This window comes from Pleurodeles waltl, chromosome 4_2 (assembly GCF_031143425.1).
Source record: "Pleurodeles waltl isolate 20211129_DDA chromosome 4_2, aPleWal1.hap1.20221129, whole genome shotgun sequence".
Taxonomy (NCBI): Eukaryota; Metazoa; Chordata; class Amphibia; order Caudata; family Salamandridae; genus Pleurodeles; species Pleurodeles waltl.
In genome coordinates, this window is record NC_090443.1 from 553,359,910 (window position 1) to 553,385,624 (window position 25,715).

At 44.8% G+C, this 25,715-nt stretch overlaps 2 protein-coding genes across 2 annotated transcripts in view; one reads left to right on the top strand and one right to left on the bottom strand.

Moving 5' to 3' along the window:
- Positions 1-25,715, bottom strand: part of LOC138293088 (protein FAM163A-like) — a 229,636-nt gene that overhangs the window by 130,895 nt on the left and 73,026 nt on the right. The gene's annotated exons all lie outside the window — the stretch shown is intronic.
- Positions 16,725-23,105, top strand: LOC138293087 (uncharacterized). The gene is made up of 5 exons (XM_069232094.1): positions 16,725-17,265; positions 20,751-20,802; positions 20,895-20,993; positions 21,141-21,269; positions 21,394-23,105. Exons 1-5 carry the CDS (start codon positions 17,206-17,208, stop codon positions 22,632-22,634), a joined length of 1,581 nt encoding a protein of 526 aa, XP_069088195.1. The 5' UTR covers positions 16,725-17,205; the 3' UTR covers positions 22,635-23,105.

Consider the following 25,715-nt stretch of genomic DNA (forward strand, 5'->3'; position numbering starts at 1 on the left):
TCGTGAATACAAATCCAGCAACACCAACAGGTAAGGAGTCTGATGTTCTCCATGCAATGGCCCCACAATATCGATAGCTAATTCATCCCATGGACTTTTTGGTAAACTTCTACAAACCATAGGTGAACATCTTGGTTTGAGTACCTTATCACTAGCTTGACAAGGTGTACACTCCCTAACAGTACGTTCCACCATCAAATCTAATCCAGGCCACCAGAAATCCTGACGGATGCGCTCTTTGGTTTTAGAAATGCCCATATGCCCTTCATGAGCCATGTTCACGATGACTTCTCTCAAACTCAATGGGGGAATCATTCTTGTGCCCCTCATCAGAACACCATCAACAACGGCTAACTCATTCGCAACTAACGACCAAGGTTTAACCAGACTTCGAGACTTATGCTGATCCAAAAGAGACATCACAGAACACAATTCACTATCCTTTTGCAACTCATCCCTCCATTCATCTTCCTTTACAGCCCCCAGCGTAACATCACAAACTCTTATGCCACACTCAGCATCACATTGATCATTTTCATCCTGAGATTTATCATTCTCTACCACCTCCACCAATCTCGACAGACAGTCTGCCGTTACATTTGTCTTTCCCGGAATGTATTCAAACATGAAGTTATACTCCTGTAAGGAAATGACCCATCTCCTGATCCTCGAGGAAATCGAGTCCAAACCCTTCTTCTCAAAAATTTCTTTCAGGGGTTTATGATCAGACCTGACTACGAAAGAAGATCCCCACACAAATTTTCGGAACTTGTTTATGGCCCAGAATATTGCCAACGCTTCCTTCTCTATAACAGAATAACATATCTCTGCCCCTTTCAAGCATCTTGAAGCACAAGCTATTAGCACCTCTTGGCCCTTCCTGATCTGAAAAAGAAGAGCACCCAGCCCCTTTATACTCGCATCAGTAACAATGAAAGTGGGATTCCCAGGTATAAAAGCTTGTAAGTTTGGTGCATTCCTGAGATAATTTTTCCCTTGTTTAAATTCTGTACCACACTCTTCTGTCCAAACAAACTCTGCATTCTTACACATCAACTTCCTTAGATTTACTGTCTTATCTGCAAAATTTCGTATAAATTTGTTATAAAATTCTGCCATACCTAAGAATGAAGAAACCTCATCTTTTGTACACGGTTCTTTTAACATTTCGATAGTGTCCACCAAGTCCTTTTTAGGACTCACCCCCTGCCGTGAAATATGATGACCCAAATAGTCCAGTTCAGTGACTCCAAATTTACATTTGCTTCGCCTAAGAGATAACCCAGCATCAAGCATCCTTTTAAGCACAGCATGCACCCTCTCATCATGTTCTCTCACGTTTCTCCCACATATTAATACATCATCCTGGTAGCACTTTACGCCTGAAATGCCTTTAAAAAGATCTTCCATAATCCTCTGGAATACTGAGGCCGCAGAAACCAGCCCAAACGGCATACGCAAAAACTTGAAGGCCCCCATTGGCGTAATAAAAGCCGTTAATTCTTGACACTCTTTACTCAACGGAACCTGATGGTATGCTGATGCCATATCCAGAGTGGTAAAATAGCAAGCACCATCCAACGATGATACTAATTCCTCAATATTGGGAAGTGGGAACTTGTCAACCACCACTTCTTTATTTAAGGCACGAAGATCCACACATAAGCAAATTTAATTATTTGGTTTACGTGCCACAACAATGGGAGCTAACCACTCCGTTGCCTCTACAGGCTGTATAACACCAGTGGACAACAATTTATCTATCTCTTTTTGTACAGTGTCTTGGACACAAATGGGAATGCGTTTAACTTTTGCCACAACTGGTAATGCGCCCTGTTTCAACTTAATATGGTGATTGTACCCCTTTAAACACCCCAAGGTGTCACTGAACAATTCACCAAAAGCTCTCACAAACTTGTTTTCGTCACCCTCAATAGATTGTACCTGAAAAGATGGATGTGCATTAGGATTGAGAATGACACCCAAGCGTGCTTGATGACTCCAGCTCAACAAATTATCACCCCTCTCAGCAACATAAATCCTAGCATCTGTGAACCTACCATTGTACTCAATGCAGTCATCAAAATAACCTAATAACTTAATTGGCAACCCACCATAACCCGTAGGTTTAATATTAGGTTTGAACAGTTTCTTCCTTCCTTGAAAATTCTTCATAAAAAAATCCTTTGAGAGAAACGTGATGTGAGAGCACGAATCAAATTTCATTTTGACTCTAACATCCCCCACCAAAACCCACTCAGAGGGATGTTCCACCTCACTCTCACTAACTTGAAAACTGACTTCCTTTATTTCTGATCTAGAATCTCTCCTATTCCTCATCCTAAATTTTTTTCCAAAATGTCCTCTTTTTCCGCAAACATTACAAGTAATCCTATTAGCAGGACACTCACTTGCATTAGCCATGTGTCCAAATCTTCCACATCTGTAGCAATTTCCTTGAAAAGGTGTTGCAAACCTCCTATTCCCCTGTGTCTTTCCTGCACTATTTTCTATTACAACACCTTTCTCACGGACACCCTCATACTTTTTTTCCTTCTCATCTTTTTGTATGACTTGACACTCCACTTCTTGTGCTTTTACACTGACCTTGTCTTCTTTATGTGCTTTACTTAGTTCTCCAACACACTTTAACATATGCTCTACCCTTTTTGCAATACTAACAACCTCATCCAACGGTGGCTCGTCCTTTAGCCAGAGTTCTTCCCTCACTTTATCACTGCAACACCTCAGCACAAACTGATCTCTAATCCTTTCTTCTACCAACGCCCCAAATTTACAACTTGAAGCCAACTTCCGTAAAGCCGTAATATATTCTTCAACACTCTCCTCTTTCCCTTGCTCCCGCAAACCAAAATGGTACCTTTCCATAATAGTACTAATCTTTGGCAAGTAATGTAAATCTAGTTGTCTTGCACATATTTCATATTCATTCAACCCCCTCTGATCAGCTTGCGACAATGGAGGTAGATTTTCCAACACCTCCTGTCCTTCACCCCCTAAACAATGTAACAAAAGTGCCTGCTTCCTTTCACCACTCAAATTCGTACCACACACCCTGGCATAATTCTCAAAAATCTTTTTCCATTTCTTCCACTTAATAACCGGTTCTCCTGGATCTGACAAGAAAAACGGCGGCGCCGTAACATTCTGCATACTCACAAGAGGTGTAAAACACTTCTTCCCCACAATATATTCCAAACCCTACTAGTTGCTAAAAGTACTTAAAGTCCAAAAGGTGTGCCAGTCACTGTATGTCCCAGCACGATGCCGCTATATCAAACACGGGTCTTCAGGTGTGTTTGTCACCGCAGAGACGACCTTTTCAGTTTAATTCATTTTACAACGCCCAATACTTGTATTCCACAAGTGCAATAAAGTTTCCAAAGGAATGTATATTCCCGTGACCACAAACCAATATAGTGATCCTTATCCAGTCTCCGTCTAAGTTTCAACTTCCAATAGACCGTCGATGTTCTTCTTCGATGTCCTCCAACAATTGCGCTGTAAAAAAAAAAAAAAAATTCCTTCTTCCTCATATAAGATAGCCGCCACGAAACATTTGGTCCGTTTTCTTCAGGCAGTTGGGCTTGCTTTCTCTTTGAGCAATCTCGGATCGTTTTCCTCACTCAAAATGGCCGCAACCAAACATCCAGTCTATTTTCTTCAGTCAATCTGGCTTGTTTTTCTCCTTTCACCACACTCAAGATGGCCGCCAACAATTCCCACAGCTTTCAGTCCTTTTCCAATTGCTCACTGACCTTCTGACGTCGTGAAGCATACAGAGACCACTTTGATCCTCAGTAAACGCTCAAACAGCTTTCCATAAAGCCCCTACAACCGCAATTTCACACTTTTCTCCGCTAGAACATGCTGCAAGACGCTCGATCCTCTCCCAGCACGTCTCTGTAAGTTATCTCCGTTTTTCTCTTAAATAATCCAAGCTCTTCCTTCTTTGTTGTTGTTGAGGCTGTCCCTTCCTCTGTGTTCCTTTCTCCACCCAAGCGTCGCCAGTGTAATAAAGTGAGTCCACACCAGATGAAGATATGTGGTAGGAGGTATTTATTACAGCCTCAACCAACAGCCAGCATATCAACTGTCATGCAGAGAACCCTGCATGACAGAACCTCAGAACAAGCTGGTTCCATGCCCAGTGTTCTGGCATGGAGCCATGTTACATCATTACAGAGTGCTTGTGTTGAACTGCCTGAGCATAGCCCTTGTGCCTGCTACTACTAGTTTGCTTCTATGTGTCCACTCTTAAGTGCTACTGGTACAAGCATTAACACATAAACTAAGACCTGTTGGCTTTGGCAACGCTTGTTTAAAGGTACCAATACCCAATGTCCTCTCCTCGCCACTAAGGGCAGCCATTATCTGCCAGTCTTTCATCAACATTGAAAAAGCACCAAAGGAAAACTGACATCCACTGAGAAAAATTAAAAACGGACAGGTTTGCTCCAACATCCTTGCAGTGGTGAAAGCATTGCTGCAGTCATGAGTTATTAAAAATATATGAAGAAATTCATCTTCAATTTAAAAGCATCCACATACAAACAGAAGTATTTGATGGGGTTGCAGTTGCTTTCATACCCAGCTACAAACTGAATTTGAAGTATTACTGCTAACAGTCTGAGGAAGCTCACCTAAAAATCGACTTTTAAGTGAAAAAAATGAGAAGACAAATTAGTACAGGAATTAACTTTTGTTCTTTAGTCACATATCGGTTACTGTTCCTGCAAAAAAATCAGTGTGCCATTCCCATCATCAAAAACAAGAGCCAGAAACATAACCCCCATTTACACAAAGGCAAAAATAATTACAACATCGTCTACATTGAATTCACTCTGCAACTGTATCTTGCTCCTACCATACGGTTGAAAAAAACTCACGTAATCTTCTTTTTGTTTGAGTCTGAAAGCATTTATTGACAAAAGAAAAATGTTTAATTTCTGAATCACAGTATCAACAGCCTAGGGAATCCCTAAAAATGATCAGCGAAGGCAAATTCAGTGAACATTGTCAATTCTCAAATGTATACACTGATACACAAAGCTCTCTTTGTATCTGTCACATATTAGAACTCTCACAAAGACAAGCGGGTGCCTAGCTGAGCTCATGATAACAAAATAGTCTTCAAGAGTTAGAAAAATGTAAACGGTTTCTCCTAAACAAGCTGATTCACAGCTCCGCGCCTCGAATTAAAACCAAACAAGATGGGCACATTCTGTGGGCAAAGCTAGCATGAGCAAGGAAACATGACTGAAGAAGGTTACAGTTAAACAGGCAAACACATTTAACATTTTCTACTCTACCAAAATCCTATCTCTCTTGCATGCTTCTAATTACTTGATCAACTGATGCACACTGCAATGAAATATCAACCATATTCTAGACGCAATCTGCATCTCAGTGTTGTGGTTAAATGAGAACTCCTGCTCTGTACTAGACCTCCTGTTTACGCAAAATTACAGAATTGTGGACCAACTAACGGAAAATATGATAGAGAGTCACTTGATTTTCCCAAACAACATCTTCCTAGCTGATTTCAACCTGATCAGGGAAAAACCCCAAATGCAAATGCTCAACTGCGGTTAACAGCTTGCCTTACATAACCTCCAGCAACTTACAACAGTCTCCACCTGCACCAATGGTAATACACTGCATTTTATTTTTGATGAATGCAACTGTGTCAACTGCATGACTCATCTCAATAGACTGGCCTGACCATCTTCCATTCTGAAGGAGGGTGGCCCTTTTTTTGGTATGCTAATACAGTGTAAAGGGTCCATGGGTTTCTCAGTGAGTGGACATGGCTTGCTATGCAATCCCAAAGTGCTCTATTTAGGGATAGTGTGGTCGAGCAGCCTAAGGCTTAACACAGAGGCGTGCAGGACATCTACAAATACACACAGTAGTCAATAAATGAGACACATGGCTCAAGAAGGAGCTCCACATCAATCTATAAAAATAGCAAGTATCTTTATATAAGTTTAGGCATCAGAGAAAAATCATTCAAGTAAGCATGTTTTAAATAGGAATTCTTTTCACTTTAAAAAGTGGACACTCCAATTTCTGAGTTCTGCAGTGCTTTCCTATGGGAGGAAAAACAAGTTCTGCAAACAGGTGGAGTACGGCGACTTACAAGACCAATCTCCAGAAGTTAAGGTGAGTAGTGGGGATATTGCAAGGCAGCACCAACAGTACACCCTCAGCGGCACAGGGTGAGCCGAATGCAGAGTGCAGTGGCATCTGGAAATTTTAGGAGGGACGGGGCGGGACACACAGGCACACTCACACTCATTCATTCACACACACGCGCACTCACACATTCATTCACAACACTCATTATCAAATATTCAAACATACACGCCTGCGCGCTCCAAACATTCATGTAAAAAAATAAAACACACACACACTTACCTTCAGCTCTGCCTCCGAGGTCCCAGGAGGGCTTGGACTGCTGCCTTCCCTTACTGGCTAACCTAAGCTCATCCAATGAGGGAAGCAGCAGTCCCAACTCGTGACAGAGTGGGATGGGGTCAGTGAGAATGCTGACCCCACCCCACTCTGTGTCGAGGTGTCACTAATTGACATTTGGCCCTGGGCGCTTCAGGGTTTACAAGGTCTAAAGCAATCAGTGATGTTCCCCCTTGTCATGAGGGGGAGGGCCTCGAGGCACCTTTGCTAGGCTGAAGAGGTTATGCCCACAGGGCCGTGACTTCTTCAGCCCAACAAAGTTCAGCTCAGGCAGCCGAGCGCCTGTGCAAATAGAGCATGTCTAGTCCTGGCTGCCTGACCTGAGAATGAAGAGTGTCTGTCAGGCTGACCTTTACTCAGCCTGACAGACACTCTTCTTGGGGGGCAAAAGGTGGCAGGGTGTGGCCCCTCAGTTCCAAAGCACGGCCCGCGGCTAGACGAGTGCAAGACAGCTTCAGGTGCCCAATGCGTTCCTATGGAGCTCAGGCACAGTGGAAAGAGGCTGTTGGTTCTTGCCAGGAGGCCAATCGGGCTGAACCACTGAGTGGGCTTAGGTCTTGCTATGCTCAGGGATAGAGGGTCACCAGTGTTCCTCTTCTCCTCGGTCCGGGGCGGCAGGGTGCAAAGGGTTCTTGGATCATTGGGTGTCCATGACAGGTGGTGGTTGCGGTGAAGGGGGCCCACAGAAACAGGCTGCAGGCGAGGACTGGGGGACCAGTCCAGGTGAACTAACAAGTGGGCTCAAGTCTCATGAGCCTGGGGACACAGAGACACCAGGGGTCCTCTTCTCCTTGGTCCGAGGCGCCCGGGTACAGAAATACAGTGGACGATCGGCGCTGCCGTCACCGAAGGCAGTCGCCGTTGAGGGGGACCTGCACAAACACTGCAGGTGTCTGAGTTAAGGTTGCAGTGCAGAAACCCACATTGGACCTTGTTTCTGGAGAGGGTGGGGACCAGGTTGGCACTGTTGGTGTTAGATCTGGCATCTTTAGGGTGGTCTATGCCAGACCTTTTGCCTTTACCTTTTGTTGCTGTACCTTTTTGTTGGCCTTGGGACTCTGCCCACGTTACCACTGCTAATTGGTGCTAAAGTGCATGTGCTTCTCCCCTAAAACATGGTAACATTGGTGTATCCACAATTGGCATATCCAATTCACATGTAAATCCCTTGTACAGTTGTGTACCCAGGGACTATAAACTGAATGCTAATAGCGGGCCTGCAGCACTGATTGTGTCATCCACTTAAGCAGCCCTGAAAACCTGTCTCAGGTCTGCCACTGCAGAACCTGTGTGTGCAGTTTCAATGGCACCCCAAGCTGGCATTGAAAACCTTTCCCATGCCTTATAACTCCCTTTTTCTTACATTTAAGTCACCTCTAGGTAACCCACAGGGCAGGGTGCCATGTAAGCAGAAGGTAAAATATGTACCTTTAAGCTTTCCATGTTCTAATAATGAAAAACTCCTTAAGTCATTTGTCATTACTGTGAGGCCTGTCCCTCTCATAGGTCAGCATTGGGAATTCTTTATAATATCTTTAGGCTGTAATTCCTGATCTTAGAGGGGTAGCTGCATCATGTTTAGTACCATTGGAATGGTAATATTAAGTCCTCTTTACTGGTAATGTTGGATGTATTAATACTATTTTTAAAATGCCACTTTTAGACAGTGGACATTTCTCTGCACTCTCTGCCCTGTGTGCCTACAGCCTATCCCCAATACATGTCTGGTTTAGGCTAGGTGACAGTTCCACTTGTGCATTCCCTTCAGACACCCACAACACAGGATATTCAGCTACATCTGCATTCATCTGCATACTGATGGCTCTTCATGAGGGGGAAGTTGGGAAGGTCACCCACTTACATCTCAAAGGGTAGTGACCAGAGCTCACACAAAGAGGCTGATTACCTCCCACTGGCCTTCTGGAGCTGAGGCTGACTTGAAAGGAGGACGAGTGCACTTCACAAGAATTATTTATAATAATCCCCCACATCAAAGGCACTTTCTGGTATAAGTACTGGGCCTCTTCACCCACTAAAACAGTACATTTCTGGACTCAGGAGACTCTGCTAGGGTAAAGACTGCTGTGTGCCAGGATTGTCGCTCTGCCAGACCTGATTGTTCCCAGGAACTGCTACCCTGCTTTGCTGGCCTGCTGATCTCTGCCCTGCACTCCAAGGATTCAAGGACCATCTCACAGGAACCTAGAGTGGCCGGAGGGGTTTGCCTGGTCTGCCTTTTCTGCCAAGACATTGTGAGGATTTGCAGGATCACATTTTGCAACCCACAACCGTAATTTCTGTACTTGTTTCCGTCAGCGCATCTTGTTGTACGCTGCCTGAGTGCTGGCTGAGCTAAGATGCCAGAAAACACAACAATTGGAGAGGGAGGGAGCATAAACGAGCAGTCATAACACCCCTATTCTCATTCTATAACACAGAAATATGACTGTTCCAGGGAAGTCACCTTCCCAATTCCTTCATGCATGAACACCTCTTAAGATCAATTCCTGAGCTCACATAGCCTCACTAGGGTCATTTCCATTTATGGAAGTAGAAGCTTCACACACCTAATAGTGTCATGCTTCATCCTTGGCTCCTTCTCCCTACCCTGGTAGGATGAATACCACCAGGGCGTACTCAACCGTCTGTCTCCTCTGAGCAGATGGGAGCTCCTGATAAATATTTACTGGATAAAAAGACTGGGATCCAGACTTACAAGAATAACTTGTGTTTACCCCTGGTAATTCCTTTATTAGTGGGGAACACGGGTATTGTTAAAAACATTTGGTGAGAACACAATAGTGATGATTTGTGTCACCTATTTAAGCCAACATGTTTCTACCCATTCTTACAAGCCCCTAAGGGTCTCAGGCATTCATCAGGGCCAAGGATCCCTATCCTCCAAAAATGTTTTTCTTTTATCTCTAGTGCACCCTACAAGACATTGTGTAGGGAGTCAGCAGAGAGTCCTACCTTCTGTAAGGTTACAGCTTCATAGGGCACTTGTAAGTATATACAGCAAAAGAAATCACACCAGTTCTGCCCTTGATTTCATAAAAACAACCCACTAATAAGCCCAGTGTCCGCATGTACAAATGCACATTTCCACTCCAAACAGTGACATACAGTGATCGGATTCATGCATTAGCCTCTTTCCAATTTCGTAAGCCTGTACAAACACGACTAGAGGATTTATGGGGTGGACAATACTTCTGTTTCGAATACACCTACACATTCTTACCCTGAATTATAGGGCCTCCCATTTCATGGTCCATGATCGGGGCTATGCCCTTTGTAGTCACACCCTAAGGAAGCACAAAACTGCACAGACAAATAATTTTTACAAGTTACAGCCCATCATGGATGGTATCTTTACTAAAAGGTTAGGTTGTTTATGTCATTAATGTATATGGGAACCATAGTCAAACAGGAGGGGAAAGACAAATTACCTGGAGCCTATAACTCCAGCTGTATCCAGTTTTTACCAAGGGAAATGTGTGTAATATAGTTCTAAACACCCAGGATGCTGGGGAATGTAGTCTACCATAGCTCCCCCACTCAAATATGCCTAGACTGACCTAACCCGTCAGATTTTTTCAAACAGCACATGAAATTACATTCATACTGCTGTACATAAAACCGGGGAAGTCAAGCCATGTAGTTCACCTCATTAATCACGCTGCCAGTTCACTCTGAGTATTTCTTTTTTTTAAAACACTCAAGCCCTTAATATCAGACACAAGTATAGTACTGGAGGCCGAGGGCTAAATTATAAAATAAGGAGGAAATTAGAGGATTCTGTTCTTTCACTCTATCCCTTAACAGTAAAGGTAGATAAAGGAAGAAAACCGGGTTACCTACGGGGGAGAGAGAGAAAATAAACAGGAGAGGGAAAGAAAAGAACTAGAATTTCTTTAATTAATATACAGGACCTTATCAGGGCTATTCACAAATACACATTTCTACTGGTCCTGTCAATTTCCAAAGGTACCCCAGGCTATCTCATTGTTAGGACCCACCACATCCGTACGAAGGCGGTCAATCCATCTCTCTTCAAATATTAACAGAGGCCTTGTGATATCAGGGCGAGTCTGCACAAGTTTCTCCAAGACATACCATTCCATATCACTCTCATTATGGCTTTTCTCTATGAAATGTCCCGGAAGTTTGGTAGCATCCCGTTTGTACCTAATGGTGCTACGATGTTCTACTATTCATGTCCTGACCTTTCTTGTTGTTATCCCTACATAAAGTAAATTACAGGGGCATCTGATCAAGTAGACCACATTTTTAGAATTACAGTTTGTAAATGATTGTAATGTCCAAAGGGTCCTTGTACCTACATCTGCCTCTTTGAGTCTCCTCCTAAAATGCCGTCCACTGTAACTCCTGGCTGTGTGCCCCGTGGAGGCATTACTGGACCCGATCTGAGGCAGTCACTGTGTGCAGTAATGACCCCCCTTGCACGACCCCTTAGTCTCCCACTTGTGTCTGCAGCCTGGTTAGCGAGGAAATCGCTGCCTCTCGCAAGGAACACTTCAGCGTAGTATCCCCACTCTGGCCGCAGATCCTGCCTCGTCCTCAGTGGACGCAGCCATCCTGCAAGACACAGCGCCCAGTGCCACCTGCGATGACTTAGACGAGGTACTGAGGGTTGTGGGGCATATGAGGGAGTAACTGCAAGTCCACACGCCTTGCAAACTGCAGCCGTATTGCCCCGGCAACTGAGGCTTATAACCAGACTCACACATCAGAGAACCTCCGCAGGACTTTCCAACTAACTTGAAACAACACCGTAGTGAAGTTATCATGGAAGTGGCAATCCAAATATAAAGCAGAATTGTTCGTTTTTTAACAGCACTGTGGTGACCATACTTTTCCTAAATTGCATATCTTTATCACAATTAATTGTTTTTTTGTCACATTGATCTTACTTAAACCAGATAAATATCATCAATTTTTCTAAATCTGTGTGGATACACTGCACCAAGACAAGCAGCCTATCATGTGCTTGGCGAAGGGTCCTTTAGGGTGGCACAATACGTGCTACATCCCTTAGGGACCTCCTTTAGGACACCAGGCCCTAGGTAGTACGGTACCATTTACTAGGAAGGTACAGCGGGTGCTAAAGGTTTTGCCAATTGGGGTAACAACCGTGCAGTTTTGGGAAACAGCTCTGGCACTGGGGACCCGGATAGCAGGAACCCAGGGCACTTTCAGAAGAAATCACATCATGTACCAGGCAAAAAGTATGGGTAACCATGCCAAAAAGAGGCACTTCCCTCTTTGGTAAACTAGTTCGTCAGGTTAAGGGTCATTTAGATGGTGGCCAGAATGGTCTCATCCCTTCTGACCATCCCAAAACATACATCCACTTGCTAGTCATAGACAAGCTTCGGGAATTCCACCAGTACGACTGCCCCCATGTGTCCACCACTCAACTCAAAGCAGTCCTTCTCTTGGCAGCCAGCCTTGTCCCCCCACAGGAAATATTGAACACATCACCCCCATACTTTGTGATCTATATTGGCAATTCATCATATCCAGAATTCAATTCAAAATCAGCAGTGTAATTCATGCTACCACCCCTCTACATATGGGACCAACTCTACATCTCTGTTGACTTGAGAGGATTCTGAAGGAATACTCGCTCATACTCCAATTCCCTAAATTCAGAACCTCTACGGCACAAAAGCAATACTTCTGTGAACCTACCACATCTCTTCCCTCCAAACTAAGAACAAGCATTTGCAATGCAACGGGTCTCGCGTTTGCTCATGTTAGAGCTGATAGCGTTGTAAACTCCTAACCCGACTTTTCACCTATCGGCAAAAGTGCATTTATGTACCTAACCTGAAAAAGTGCAATTAACTGTGTAAAGCGCTCGACTTCTGCCAAGCGAAATCGCGCTAGTAAAATAGAGAAAAAGTAGTCCACGAGCCGGACAGAAAACAGCGAGCCTCGCATGTTTTCTGTACTTGGTCGCTGCGCTCGAGGAGGGCTAGCCACCGGTAAAGGCATGACTTATGCATGCCTTCGACTAATGAAAGCAAGCAGATTTTAATAAGCAAGCCCACGAACCAATGAAAAACACTGACGTGACATTGACAGGGCTCCGAGCCCTTTTCTAAACCCTAAAGCGTCTCGCTGCGATACGCATGCGCGAGCGCATGCAACGCAGGCTTGACCCTAAAAATGACTACACATCTTCTTCAGGAAACAGCTCAAGATCCATTATTTAGACAATTCCTAAACTAATATTGGCCTCGATGAACTGGGAATTTCAGGTGAGTTCCAACACTGTTCTCGTGAATATTTACTTTATGCTTCTTTCAACAATTTAATCCTCCCCTCATCTCGATGTAATCCTTATGGTTAGGTCATGTATCATTGTAAAGCACCCTAAAACCCTCTATTCCAGGCTCACTATATACATGAGAAAATCCAAAAGTACAGCTTGATTTGTCAGTGGTATTTGACACAGCAGAGCTTTGGTGCACATTCATGTTCGGCTGATATCTGACTACATATCATAATATAAAGCAACACCCCCCCTGTAGTTTCCCTACCTGAGCACTGTGCTGAGGCCACTCAGGTCTTGACATAACTGCAGCCTCCACTTCAAGGCACCTAAAATTGAGATATTCCTCTTTGTGCCCAAGCCAAGAAAGTCTTCATTATGTCCAGCAGCCACCGTCACTGGGGAAAATGCTCCTTTTCCCAGAGAATATTAAGAACCATGACATACTTTTCCACTCCACTTTTACATTAAATTGACCAAACAGCAGACATGCTGGAATACCTGGTTCCTTACCTACCCAACTTAAAAAAACTCTGAATACCAGGTAAAGATGCTAATATGCATCAAAACGCTGCCCTGATTACCAGGTAAGGATAATAATATGCAGCAACAACAAAGTGATGAATGGAACACTTGAATTAATCTCAACCTCCGGCAATTTCTCGGACTGCATCCCAATCCATTGTTTTTGCCCCCCCCCCCATACCAGTCTAGCCAAAGGCCTGCCTTCTGAAAATCAGTACCGACCCTGCTAAAGCCTAACAAGGCATGATCATTTCCCCAAACCTAAATGTCCCTCCAAAACCCATCACTGTGTTTGAGGATTCTACTGAAGATATGACATCTGGGTTTATAAATGCCTAAGTAGCATTTCCTGAACTTTTTCTCTAGAACAAGGGGAAAGGGTAGCTTCCCTGGCAGGCTCTGTGCTCTACTGAAATGCAACAATTCATACTTTGAAAGAAAAAGCAAAAAGATTCTCATTCATGTGTTCCGTGGTGAGCAACATTCTTCCAGATGACAATCGGGGGACTGAGACAGCCCAGCAGTGCTGGTCGACCCTGGCACTTACTATATTGTGCCAAGGGTCCCAAAGACTGACGTTGTCGCCTTGTAGTACTTTGTACCTGCATTACTCAGTTACTCAAATCAGTATCACCTTGCCATCAATACCGAAATATCATCAACGCACATTGATATCTTTAGATCAAGACTTCAAAATCACCACTTCATCAATATTTCAGTATCATCATCTGATCAACACCATAAAGCAATGGTATCAACATCTCAATCACCTTGCTATCAATTTCTCAATTTCAGCAGCTGATCAGTGGTTCAAAATCACCCCATCAATATAATACAATCAGCCAATCAAGAGAGACATGTCACCAGCTCATCGATGCTTCAAAATCACTAGGTCATCCATCCATAACTCCATAGCAGTAATTGAACATGACTTCCCATTGGCTGGCTTCATTGTCACTCTGATTTGCCTGCTTGGTACTCAATGACCTTCTTTGCCTACCTCGTGTTTGTCCCTTTTGACAAATTAAGCGCTGATGTTCACTAACATTCCATAGAAAGGGCCCAAGTAATGGCCTTTTACTCCGTTTCGCTTCTCTCTCTAAGGCGTATTCCTGCCTCACGTCTGTAACATCGCTACCTAGCACCATCCTTCTTTTCACTCTAACCCAGGAGTGCCCAAAGTGGCTCCAGAAGGACCGGTTCCGTGACGGATTGTTAGGATATTCAGTGATTATTTGAACAAGTTCCATTTATACTCATTGTAGGTTCCTCACATTGATAACCCACATTGCTGGATTGTATTAGGTACTTGTGTTACTGTAAATATTCCCTGTTTCACCATTATTCCTTCTCCCATCCCTTTGCTTGCGTCTTATCTCCAGTGGTTTCTTTTCTTGACTCGATCTGTTATTCCCAAGCTTTGTCACTTCTGTCCTCCCCTTTGCTCAGTCCTGTGCGTTGCTCGTACCCCTCGCTCAGGCCGCGTGCGCAGTGGGTTACCTATGCCAACACGTGCGCCAGTTCACGCTCTTCAATAATTCATCCTTCACTCCCGGGCCAGCCTCCCCTTTCTGCCGTCGAGAGGTGCTTACAGGTGCCGCAGGGGGCCGCTCGCCGCTTCTACGGAGACGGAGATGCCGAGATGGTGCAGGCATCATCAATAAGCAATGGGGATGCGGAAGGGGTCCCGGGGGCTGGGCAGGCAGCCGAGCGCAATGATGCCATATGACGGCTACAAATTCATTACAAGCTGCGGACATGCGCGCGCCTTAGCAGCGTGAACACAACGTTCGAGGTGTTGGACGGACGGGCCTCGCGCCCGCCAGGGAGGGTGTTCTGACCTCTGACCTCACCCAGTATGCCAAGGGCAGCCTTCAACAGATCAGTTTGCTACCCAGTGTCCCAAGTGAAAACACCTGTTTGTTTTAAAACAACAGTTATTAGACCCTTGGAGACTTAAAAAGTCCAATTATCACTTCCTCTCTCTTTCTTCACAGTACATGCCTAGAAAACAAGAAGTCTACTGGCTACTTCAATAAATACATACTGTTACTCCCTCCCATTGGGCTCGGGACACATAGTTATCGCTCACTGGGAGGTACCTGGCTGTCTCTTCCCTGGTACTCCAGGCACTTCCTTGAAGCTGACGAGGTGCCTACACATTTTTAGGGTCTAGGGCTTGCAAGACTGTTGTGTTCACCATTTGTTGGTGTGCGTGGCATCATTTCTTTTTCTCTGTGTGGAGAAGGAATCAAGTACCAACTGATTCAACTTAATTAGTGCCTGTCTGCTTGTCACGACGTGATGGAGGTATTATTCGTAATTTTTAAATTCTAGTGCCCCGCAAACAGAAGGATTGTGACTGGCAAAAACATGCCCAGCAGGACAAACAAAATTGCAAAGTTTTATTTGTTAAACCTAACTTTTTTTTATTTTGCCAAGTCGTCTTTTTTAGTTTCCATGCATGTTTTCTTTTGTTTTTGCTGGTGGGCCTCAAAAGATGGCAATTAACTTGTTCTAAGTATGCAAGACGAGTAGTAGGAAGGGATACCTTTAATCACCATATTAAAAGTGACAGTTGTCCCGCCCCGGAAATGACGTCATATCCGGTGGCTGGGACTTCCGGTGTCCCAGAAAGCCCTCCCCGGAAGTGACGTGCATGGGGGTGTCACGTGGTTTGTGAACACGTGGTGTCATGTGTTAGCCCTGTGTCTGGGTCCTAGCCCCTGGGTTTTGGCCTATGAGTTGTGTAAAAAAAAAAAAAGTATGACTTAGTGCTGTGCAAGTGGTTTCAGAGCCTGAGTGGGACAGGTCTGGACATGTCAGACATTCATGCCCAAGTGCCAGTTAGGGGGCCTCTGCACAGGGCTGCAAAGTGGGCGGTCTGGTCAAACCTCCACACTGTTGGCTAATCCAAAAAATAAATAAAGTGGGAATGGTCAAATGCTGCTTATGTTAGAGCCAGCCTATCAATGTAGAGAGGTAAATCTAAAACAGAGGTGGGCCTGCATTCTTTCATGGGTTCCCAGATGGTTTAAATTAGAAAACTGACCCTGTAATTAAAAGTTTGAAACACCCCAGAGGTTGTTGTGGCATGGCTAATCTAAAACAGAGACATGTCTGCATTCTTTCAGGGGTTCCCAGAACCGGCCCAGTAATTAAAAGTTTGAAACACCACAGAGGTTGAGGGGCATGGCTGATCTAAAACAGAGATGGGCCTACATTCTTTCCAGGGGTGACAGAGGTGGGGTTAAATTAGAAACTGACACGGTAATTAAAAGTTTGAAACACAACAGAGGTTGAGGGGCATGGCTGATTTAAAACAGAGATGGGCCTACATTCTTTCAGGGGTTCCCAGAACTGACACGGTAATTAAAAGTTTGAAACACAACAGAGGTTGAGGGGCATGGCTGATTTAAAACAGAGATGGGCCTACATTCTTTCAGGGGTTCCCAGAACTGACCCTGTAATTAAAAGTTTGAAACACAACAGAGGTTGTTGTGGCATGGCTAATCTAAAACAGAGATGGGCCTACATTCTTTCAGGGGTTCCCAGAACTGCCCCTGTAATTAAAAGATTGAAACACAACAGAGGTTGTTGTGGCATGGCTAATCTAAAACAGAGATGGGCTTACATTCTTTCCAGGGGTGACAGAGGTGGGGTTAAATTAGAAAACAGACATAGTAATTAAAAGTTGAAACACAACAAAGGCCAAATATTGCTAACCTATAACAGATGCCTATTTCCAGGTCCCACCAATCACAGAGCCCAGGCATAATTACCACTGTGATCCTAGTATAAGAACCCCCCAACTTCACAGGCCTCTTTTTTTCTGAACTACATACTGACATTTGTGGCAAGCAGGGACGCATCAGGACATAATGGCTGGAAACATGAAGGGCAGAGCTCAGACTGGTGATGCTGAACATCTTCTACTTAAGGTCTGTAACAGTGTGATGTGTGTATGTGTTTTACTAAAGTTTTACAATGACATTAGCACCAATCTGTTTAACTATACATAGAGATGTAAAATGCCTGCTTTTAAAAAATAAATAAAAAATAAAAAATGTAAAAGCTGCTATTAGTGTATTTTTGAGATACTGTAATTACTTTGTGGGGTGATTTTGTTTAAATGGTACTAGTAGGGTCTTGTGCTATGTATTTGTCTGTATTTTTATGGGGGTGCAATTATTTTGGGGATTGTATTGGTACTGCTTAACTTGTACCTGCTGGTTCTGGACCTGTGTATGGACATGTATTTTTGAAAATCTGCACTCATTTTGTGGGATGGTGTTCTTTTAATGTGTACTTGCTGATTCTGGGGCTGTGTATCTGTCGGTATTTTTTAAAGTCTGCACTTGTTTTGTGGGGCTAGGGGTTGTTTAATTGGTACTTGTGGGTTAATGTGCAATGTATAGGCATGTATTTCAGGGCGAGTGCACTTACGATGTGGGGTGTATTTGGACTGCTTAATATGTACATATTGGTTCTGGGACTATGTAGGGGCCTGTATTTTTGTGGGGTTGCACTTATTTTGATGGCAGTTTGGTGGGCTTATTGTGTACGTCATGGTTCAGGGGGTTGTGTAGCTAAGGGTATTAGTGGTGGGGCTGTATTTAATTTGTACAGGAAATGTTATGGGGCTCTTTATGTATTTTTTTATGTGTATTTTATGGTATGGGCCAGTATTATATGGCCGCAATAGTGTGTTTAAGTGGTGAGCTTTTGGGGGTGGCCTAGTTGTTAATTTTAGAGCTCAGCGCAATGAGTTCCGGGGTGCAGAGCTCTAAAATTAATAACTACGCTCCAAGGGGTCAACCATAGCTCTGGGGTGCCCAGGTTATGAACTTTTGCGGCGTGGCTCTCAAGAGACCGCGTGGCCTTTTGAGAGCAGCGCCAAAATGTTCATAGCAAGGGCCCCCCAGAGCCGGCCTGAGCTCTGGGGCCCTTGTGATTAACTTAGCAAAACTGGTCTCAGAGGCCACTAGGTCTCTGAAAGCTGTTTTGTTAAGTTAATCACTAGGTTCCCAGAGCCATACTGCGCTCTGGGGCTCGAGTAATTAACACAGCAAAACTGCTCCCAGAGACCTGCAGGTCTCTGAAAGCAGCTTTGCTAGGTTAATAACTCGTGGTTCCCAGAGCCGGTCTGTGCTCTGGGGACCGGTGTTATTAACCTAGCACAACTGCTTTCAGAGACCTGCTGGTCTCTGAAAGCAGCTGTGCTAGGCTAATAACGCAGGTCCCCAAACCCGTCCTGGGCTCTGGGGACCGGCGTTATTAACTTAGCAAAACTGGTCCCGGAGACCTGCAGGTCTCTGAGAGCAGCTTTGTTAAGTTAATAACGCGGGTCCCCAAAGCCGTCCTGGGCTTTGGGGACCGGCGTTATTAACTTAACAAAGCGGCTCCCAGACCGGCGTTATTAACTTAGCAAAACTGGTCCCGGAGACCTGCAGGTCTCTGAGAGCAGCTTTGTTAAGTTAATAACGCGGGTCCCCAAAGCCGTCCTGGGCTTTGGGGACCGGCGTTATTAACTTAACAAAGCGGCTCCCAGACCGGCGTTATTAACTTAGCAAAACTGGTCCCGGAGACCTGCAGGTCTCTGAGAGCAGCTTTGTTAAGTTAATAACGCGGGTCCCCAAAGCCGTCCTGGGCTCTGGGGACCGGCGTTATTAACTTAACAAAACGGCTCCTAGAGACCTGCAGGTCTCTGAGAGCCGCCTTGTTAAGTTAATAACGCCGGTCCCCAAAGCCGTCCTGGGCTCTGGGGACACGCGTTATTAACTTAACAAAACGGCTCCCAGAGACCTGCAGGTCTCTGAGAGCCGCTTTGTTAAGTTAATAACGAGGGTCCCCAAAACCGTCCTGGGCTCTGGGGACCCGCGTTATTAACTTAACAAAACGGCTCCCAGAGACCTGCAGGTCTCCGGGATCCGCTTTGTTAAGTTAATAGCGCGTGTCTCCAGAGGCTGTAAAAGCCCGGAGACAGCGTTATCAAGTTAGGAGATCTCTTCTCGGAGGTCGCGCTGCCTCCGTGAAGAGATCTCCTAACTTGATAACGAGGTCTCCGAGCGTTTACAGCCTCGGAGACCTCTGCCGGCAGTTTTTTTTTTTTTAAATGGGCTTATTAACAACGCGGCTCTCAGAAGCCGCTGGGGAACACCCCAGCGGCTTCTGAGAGCCGCGTTGAAAGTTTAATTAGAGAGAATGCCGTGCGTGTTTCAGCGCGGTATTCTCTCTAATTAAACCATCCGATCGGATCCCCAAGACCTCGTGGGGTTCCCATGGTCTCGGGGATCCGATCGCTTGCCGCCAGAGTGCGGCATTTGTTTGTTTTAAAAAAAAAAAAAAAAAAAAAATAGTAATGGCGCGAGGCCGGGTCTGTGGGCCCTGACCTCGCGCGCTAGGGCCGTAGGGCCCATACAAATATATAAAAAAAAAGAAATAAAAATGAATAGCGTTTTGGGGGCCTTGGGATTGGGGCCCCCAAGGCCCCTTAGGGCAGCATTTAAAAAAAAAAAATACAAATACAAATATGAGGTCCCTGAGCACAGGGCTCAGAGACCCCCAGGCCATCATGTGACAGCCTTTAAAAAAAAAAAAAAAAAAAAAAAAAATATATGTATATATTTATTTATTTATATATATATATATATATATATCTGTGTGTGTTTGTGTGGCAAGTGTGGACAGGGGTTTAGGGGCCTACAAGGTCGTTTTTTTTAAAAGCATATAAATAAAAAAAAATATTGAATTAAATTAAAATAATAATGATTAAAAAATAACTATCCCTGCTAAAAGCTTTTCAGACCCCTCAAGTACCACAGCCCACTCACCTTAGTTCAGGATGGCTTTGGATCTGATTTTGTTGCCTTGAAAAAACCCAGGACCTCACACATGCTGCATCCACATCCGGCCATTTTCTTTTTCTTTTAAAACAAAGACTGTGTGGTGTTGGAATTGGCTCAGCTAGGAGTTTAGACTGAGCTCCGCCCCCACACATGGTTCACAGCCTTGTTCAGCTAAGGTGAAAACCAGGCCTGGATCCTAGGATCCACTTTCCAGTCTATGTCTTATAGAGACAGTCCTAGAGGTAGTATTATGCAAGAGCGCCACCATGTGGAATTTGTTTATTAAACCTTGTATAGTTTTTGAGAAAAGTTTTACAGTTGTCAATATGTATTTATACTTACAGAACATAGGGATTCAACAATTTGAATCTTGATAGATACATTTTTTTTTTTTTTTAAATTTTTTTTTTTTTATTTATAATTTTTTTTTTTTTATTTATTATTATTTTTTTAAATTTTTTTTAAAATTTTTTTTTTTTTTCTTTTTGTCCTACCCTTGTTGTGCTTTTATGAAGGGTTCGGACGTAGAAGATGAATTGTGGTATGTTTAAAGGTAAATCTGTCTCTCTTGTACACAGGACTGTCAAGAGTCTGGGGAACCCCCTGTGCAAATGGAGACCGTGCAGCAAGGTGAGTTACAGGACCTTGGTCGTTCTGAACGACGTTGTCAGGAATGTTATTTTTTTATTTTACTTCTAATGGGCACCCATGTGTTTGCATAGGTTATGATGCAGAACTCAGGTGCGCGATTGCCTCTCTCCAACAAATCCTCCATGTTCAAGAGGGGTCAAGCACCTTGTCACAGGATAACGTTTCTGCAGGTATATATTAGGGGTCTTTTTGTACCCCCATTGAAAACCTAACAGGGTCTAACAATCAGACCTATATTTGGTCATCTCAGTGAGTTCGTATAGTCTATGTATTATATTGTATGTGTTACATTATTTTTTTATGTTTTTTATCCCGAGGGGCTCCTATGGATGAAGCGAGCCGGGATATGGATGGAAAGCTTAAAAAGCAGCCCCGCAAAAGGAAGTCCCCTGGTTCTAAGGACGGCCCGCCCATTAAGAAGGGACCCTCAAGCCGGAAAAACCATGGTGAGTTTAAGAAAATGTAGAGTTTGGTGTATACAGTGCAGCGTGTGTCTAAACGTCTTTCCGACCCATAGGTATAGCCGCTCTAACTAGCCCTAATCTATATTTTGCTATCTTTACGTCCTAGAATCATCACACCAGAGCTCCGGAGACGCCTGCCCTCAGCCTAAGCCGCGGATGTCATCTTTAAAGGTCTACACTGGGACTGTTCAAAACCCCACAAAGTCATCGGTACTCGTGAGCCAACCCGAGCACCGAGACCCGCCCTGCAACATCTCCACATCCGTCGCTCCTGGACCAGGTACAACTCATAACGACACCACATCATCCATCATAAAGGGAATACCTAGTACAGCGGGCACTTCTGCAACAACTATCCAGGGTTTGGGGTGTGACCATCCGGACATTATCGTTCTTACAACGCCAAGCGCCCAACTGATTGCACCTTGTGAAGCCTCTGGAGGGTCCCCAAAACAGTGCAGCAACCCTAAAATAAATCGGCTGTCCTTAAAGAATCGTAGGAAGAAGTTCCAGAACCCTGAGCAACAATCTGGGCCTCTAGACCTGTCTTTTAAAAATTTTGTTGAGGTACAACCGGCTCCCCCTAGGGTCCAGAGTTCTAATACCGGCGTGCCTGGCCTCGACCTAACCTCTCCAGGGTGTACAACTATCCCCGCTGTGTTATGTGACCCCTCCATGGAAAATGATCACCCTGCAGAGGATCCCTACTCCCACTGTATAGAGCTTCTTAAGGCTCTAGCTGGTACTACCCAAAGTTCTGAAGCCCCGGCATCCCCATGTCTGATGTCCCCCGATACACCCCCGGGGGCATACGACCCCACCAGTCCTGCGCCAAGTGCCCGTGCGCAATGGTCTTCACCATCATCATCAATATACCCCGACAGCAGTATAGGGTGTAGCGGAACGCAAAATCAGAGTTTTGGAACACCCTCGAGCGATGATCAGGGCTCTCAAACTCCTGGATGTTCACACTGGAATCCTGTTTTTACGTCCCGCTCTGATCCCTCAGCCGTGATTGGGGGTGATAACAACGGCCGCTGTCCTATAACTGGGGATGCTCAGGGAGTTGGCAATCACCCCTCTAGTGTCACAAGTACTGGCCTTGAAACAAACCTTTCAAGCCGGGCTAGAGTTCTAGACAACTACGTTAAAGAAATCCATCATTCGTTCAGACAGTTAAAATGCCAACTCCATCTAAAAACTTTAAAACTATGTAAGAACGACGGTAATAGAGGGGCATCCAGAGCTAGCATAAAGGCTTTAAAACAGCTGATGGCTCGGTGTAGAAACACAATGGCCCAAACTTGCGCTTCAACAATTGTGGCCATGGGTAACATCCCGTCATGACTAGGTGAGCGTACATACCCGGGGAATGTTAGAACTACATTTACCAGTACAGGGGGCCATAGGTCTAAATATGAAAAGAAGCCCCAGCACCTGCTTAGTAGAGCTCTAAGAGTTTTACGAGCGCTCAATAGTCAGAGGTCATGTCAACCCCCAAGCCCTGCACCCATAAGACCTCAAAATATAGAGTTAGGAGGTGCTGCTGGTCTTTACAGGCCGTCTGGGGGTGGCGGTCCGAGCCGTCTCAGCCTTAAGCAGTCTGGAGGAGCCCCGTCCGAAGTCGGTGTAGTGTCAGTGTCACCATTTGTAAACAAGCCAGACATTGTTCAGATCGGCGGGGGTCGTTTACCAAAAACCAGATGGGCCCATAAGAAGCCAGAGTGGCTTGGTAGCTCTAGAAAACGCAAGCTGGTAATAAAAAAGTTAAAGAAAGCCAGACTCTGCGTTACCAGAAGGTCTAAAAACACACCTACATCTAACCACACCCCTGGGAGCTCTCCAACAACCAGTAATTCTCAAACTGAGGCTTCAGAACCAGTTTTTATGGAAAGTGTGAGACGGTATAGTCGTGTTGTAGAGCGGTTTAACGCTACAGAACACTATGAGGAGTTTAGGTTCGTTAACCTAGATCGCCTACACTCCTCAGATCATGGCATCATAGCTATACATCAGGCTGTGCAAACGCTGATCGAACGATTGTTACACGATGTGGGTCCTAATGATTTCTTTCAGATGCGTTTTCAGGGACAGGGTCTCAATAGTCCCCTGTTCACCAGACGGTCATCTCGGGATGTGTTTGACGCTGTAACGTTTTTAGAAAACCTATCTAAACTTTTACAGAGCAAGGCTGAATTACTGGCGTACGGGTCCTTTAGAATCATCTCCCTCGTTGTTAGGGGGCGCGAGGGGGGTGCTTCCAGAGCCTTAAAGAGCGTTATGTACAGTAAAATCATTGACAAGAAATCACGATGGTTGCTCGATTTTAATACCGGAGCTACCAACATGTGTCTGGCCGCAAGCATTGCAGGCTTATTGATGGACCGCTCTACCCCAGACGCCGTCATTATGGCGATGGCTGTAGCAGCACATGAGGCGCTTCAGATACCGACTGACAAAATGGTCGGTTTTGGGGATCTGGGACTTTTTGAGAATCACTTCGCCGTGACGGTTAAAGTTCTATACCATGCAGGTTCTTGGAAGTACTTCACTACCAATGAAGGTGTGAAAAACAAGACCGTGTATGTGCTACACCATGAAAACCACTTTTACGGTGTCTTGAACCTGAAGGGTTTTCTAGGCGCCAAGTATGTGTGTGAGCATTGCGATCACATATACAACAACCGGACCAAACACCAGTGTGAATTACACTGTAAAATGTGTCAGAGGGACGGTTGTGTCAATGACAATGCTCTGAAAGTGAACTGTCCAACGTGCAAGCTGTTTTGTCGGTCGCAAGACTGCTTAAACACGCACATAGGCCTCGCCCAATGTGTTCTTAAAGCCGACTGTGGGACTTGCGGCCGTTATAAACCTGTCGATCACAAATGTGAAGGTATGCAGTGCCCTAGGTGTACAGCTCCTTTTATAGCCGGAACAACCCATGAGTGTTACATGCTCAGAAGTCACTACCAGAAAAAAACAGAAGACCATATCGTATTTGACATAGAGTGTACGCAAGAGACGGGGGTGCACCAACCAAACTATATTTACGCCCACCATCTAACCGGTGATGGGAGCTGGGAGTTTGAAGGTAGGGCTTGCGTGAATGATTTCCTCCTCACATTTATGCAACCCCGATACCAGGATTATACATTTCTGGCTCACAACTCCAAAGCATATGATTCTTTTTTCATTATCAGGGACCTGATACATGAAAAGCTTCCCGTTAGTCTCATAACCCAAGGTTCCAAACTAATGCTGCTTAAGGTTGTGCCTTTTGACATTAGGTTCATAGACACCTTGAATTTTCTGCCCATGAAGTTGAGCAAACTGCCAAAAGCCTTTGGGTTTGAAGGCTGTAAAGGTTATTTCCCACACTTTTTTAACACATGGGCTAATCAGAATTACTTCGGGCCTATGCCTCCGCCCGACAGTTATGGTTGCGATTATATGATGCCCTCTGAAAAAGAGAGTTTTCTACAGTGGTACGATGAAAACCGTGAAAAACGGTTTCATTTCCAAACTGAATTGAGAGCATACTGTCAGGCGGACGTTATGATATTGCGAAAAGCATGCAACCTATTCAGAGATGTTGTGGTGGCTATGACGAAGCGGGTCGTGTTTATTGAAACAGATCCGTGCGAGCGTGAAAAAAAAATAACTGTATACCTGGACCCATTTCAAAACATTACTCTGGCTTCAATGTGCATGTCTATTTATAAACACATGTTTTTAAGGTCTGAAACTATCGCCTTAATACCACCTGACCTCTATAACGGCAAGCAGAAACGTTACTCCACACCTTCTATTCAGTGGCTCATGTACGTCTCTGCGAATGAGAGCATCTTCATTCAGCACGCTTTGCAGGGCGGCGAATACCGTCTAGGCCGCTACTATCTAGACGGGTATGCATTAATTAACGGTGTTCCAACGGCCTTTGAGTTCAACGGGTGTTTTTACCACGGTTGCCCTCAGTGTTACAAACCCCATGAATTTAATAGACTGCAGGGCACCACGTTTGAACATCTGTACCGCCGGACTCTGGCAAAGGCGCAGTATATTGAGAGTTGTGGGTTTGTTCTGAGAACTCTCTGGGAACATGATTGGGTAACTGAGCTATCGAAAGATGGCGCACTGAGCACTTTTATTAAGAGCCAGCAGCTACCTTCACCGCTGGAGCCCCGTGACGCCTTATTCGGCGGCCGTACAAACGCCATTCAATTGTACCGTGTAGCTGGCCCTGGTGAGAAAATACATTACTACGACTTCACTAGTCTGTATCCATTTGTGAACAAGGTGAAGTTGTACCCTGTGGGCCACCCTACAATTGTATACAGGAACTTTAAACCTCTCAAAGAGTACTTTGGAATCATTAAGTGTCAGATTCACCCTCCGCGGAAACTTTACTTTCCGGTGCTCCCTTAT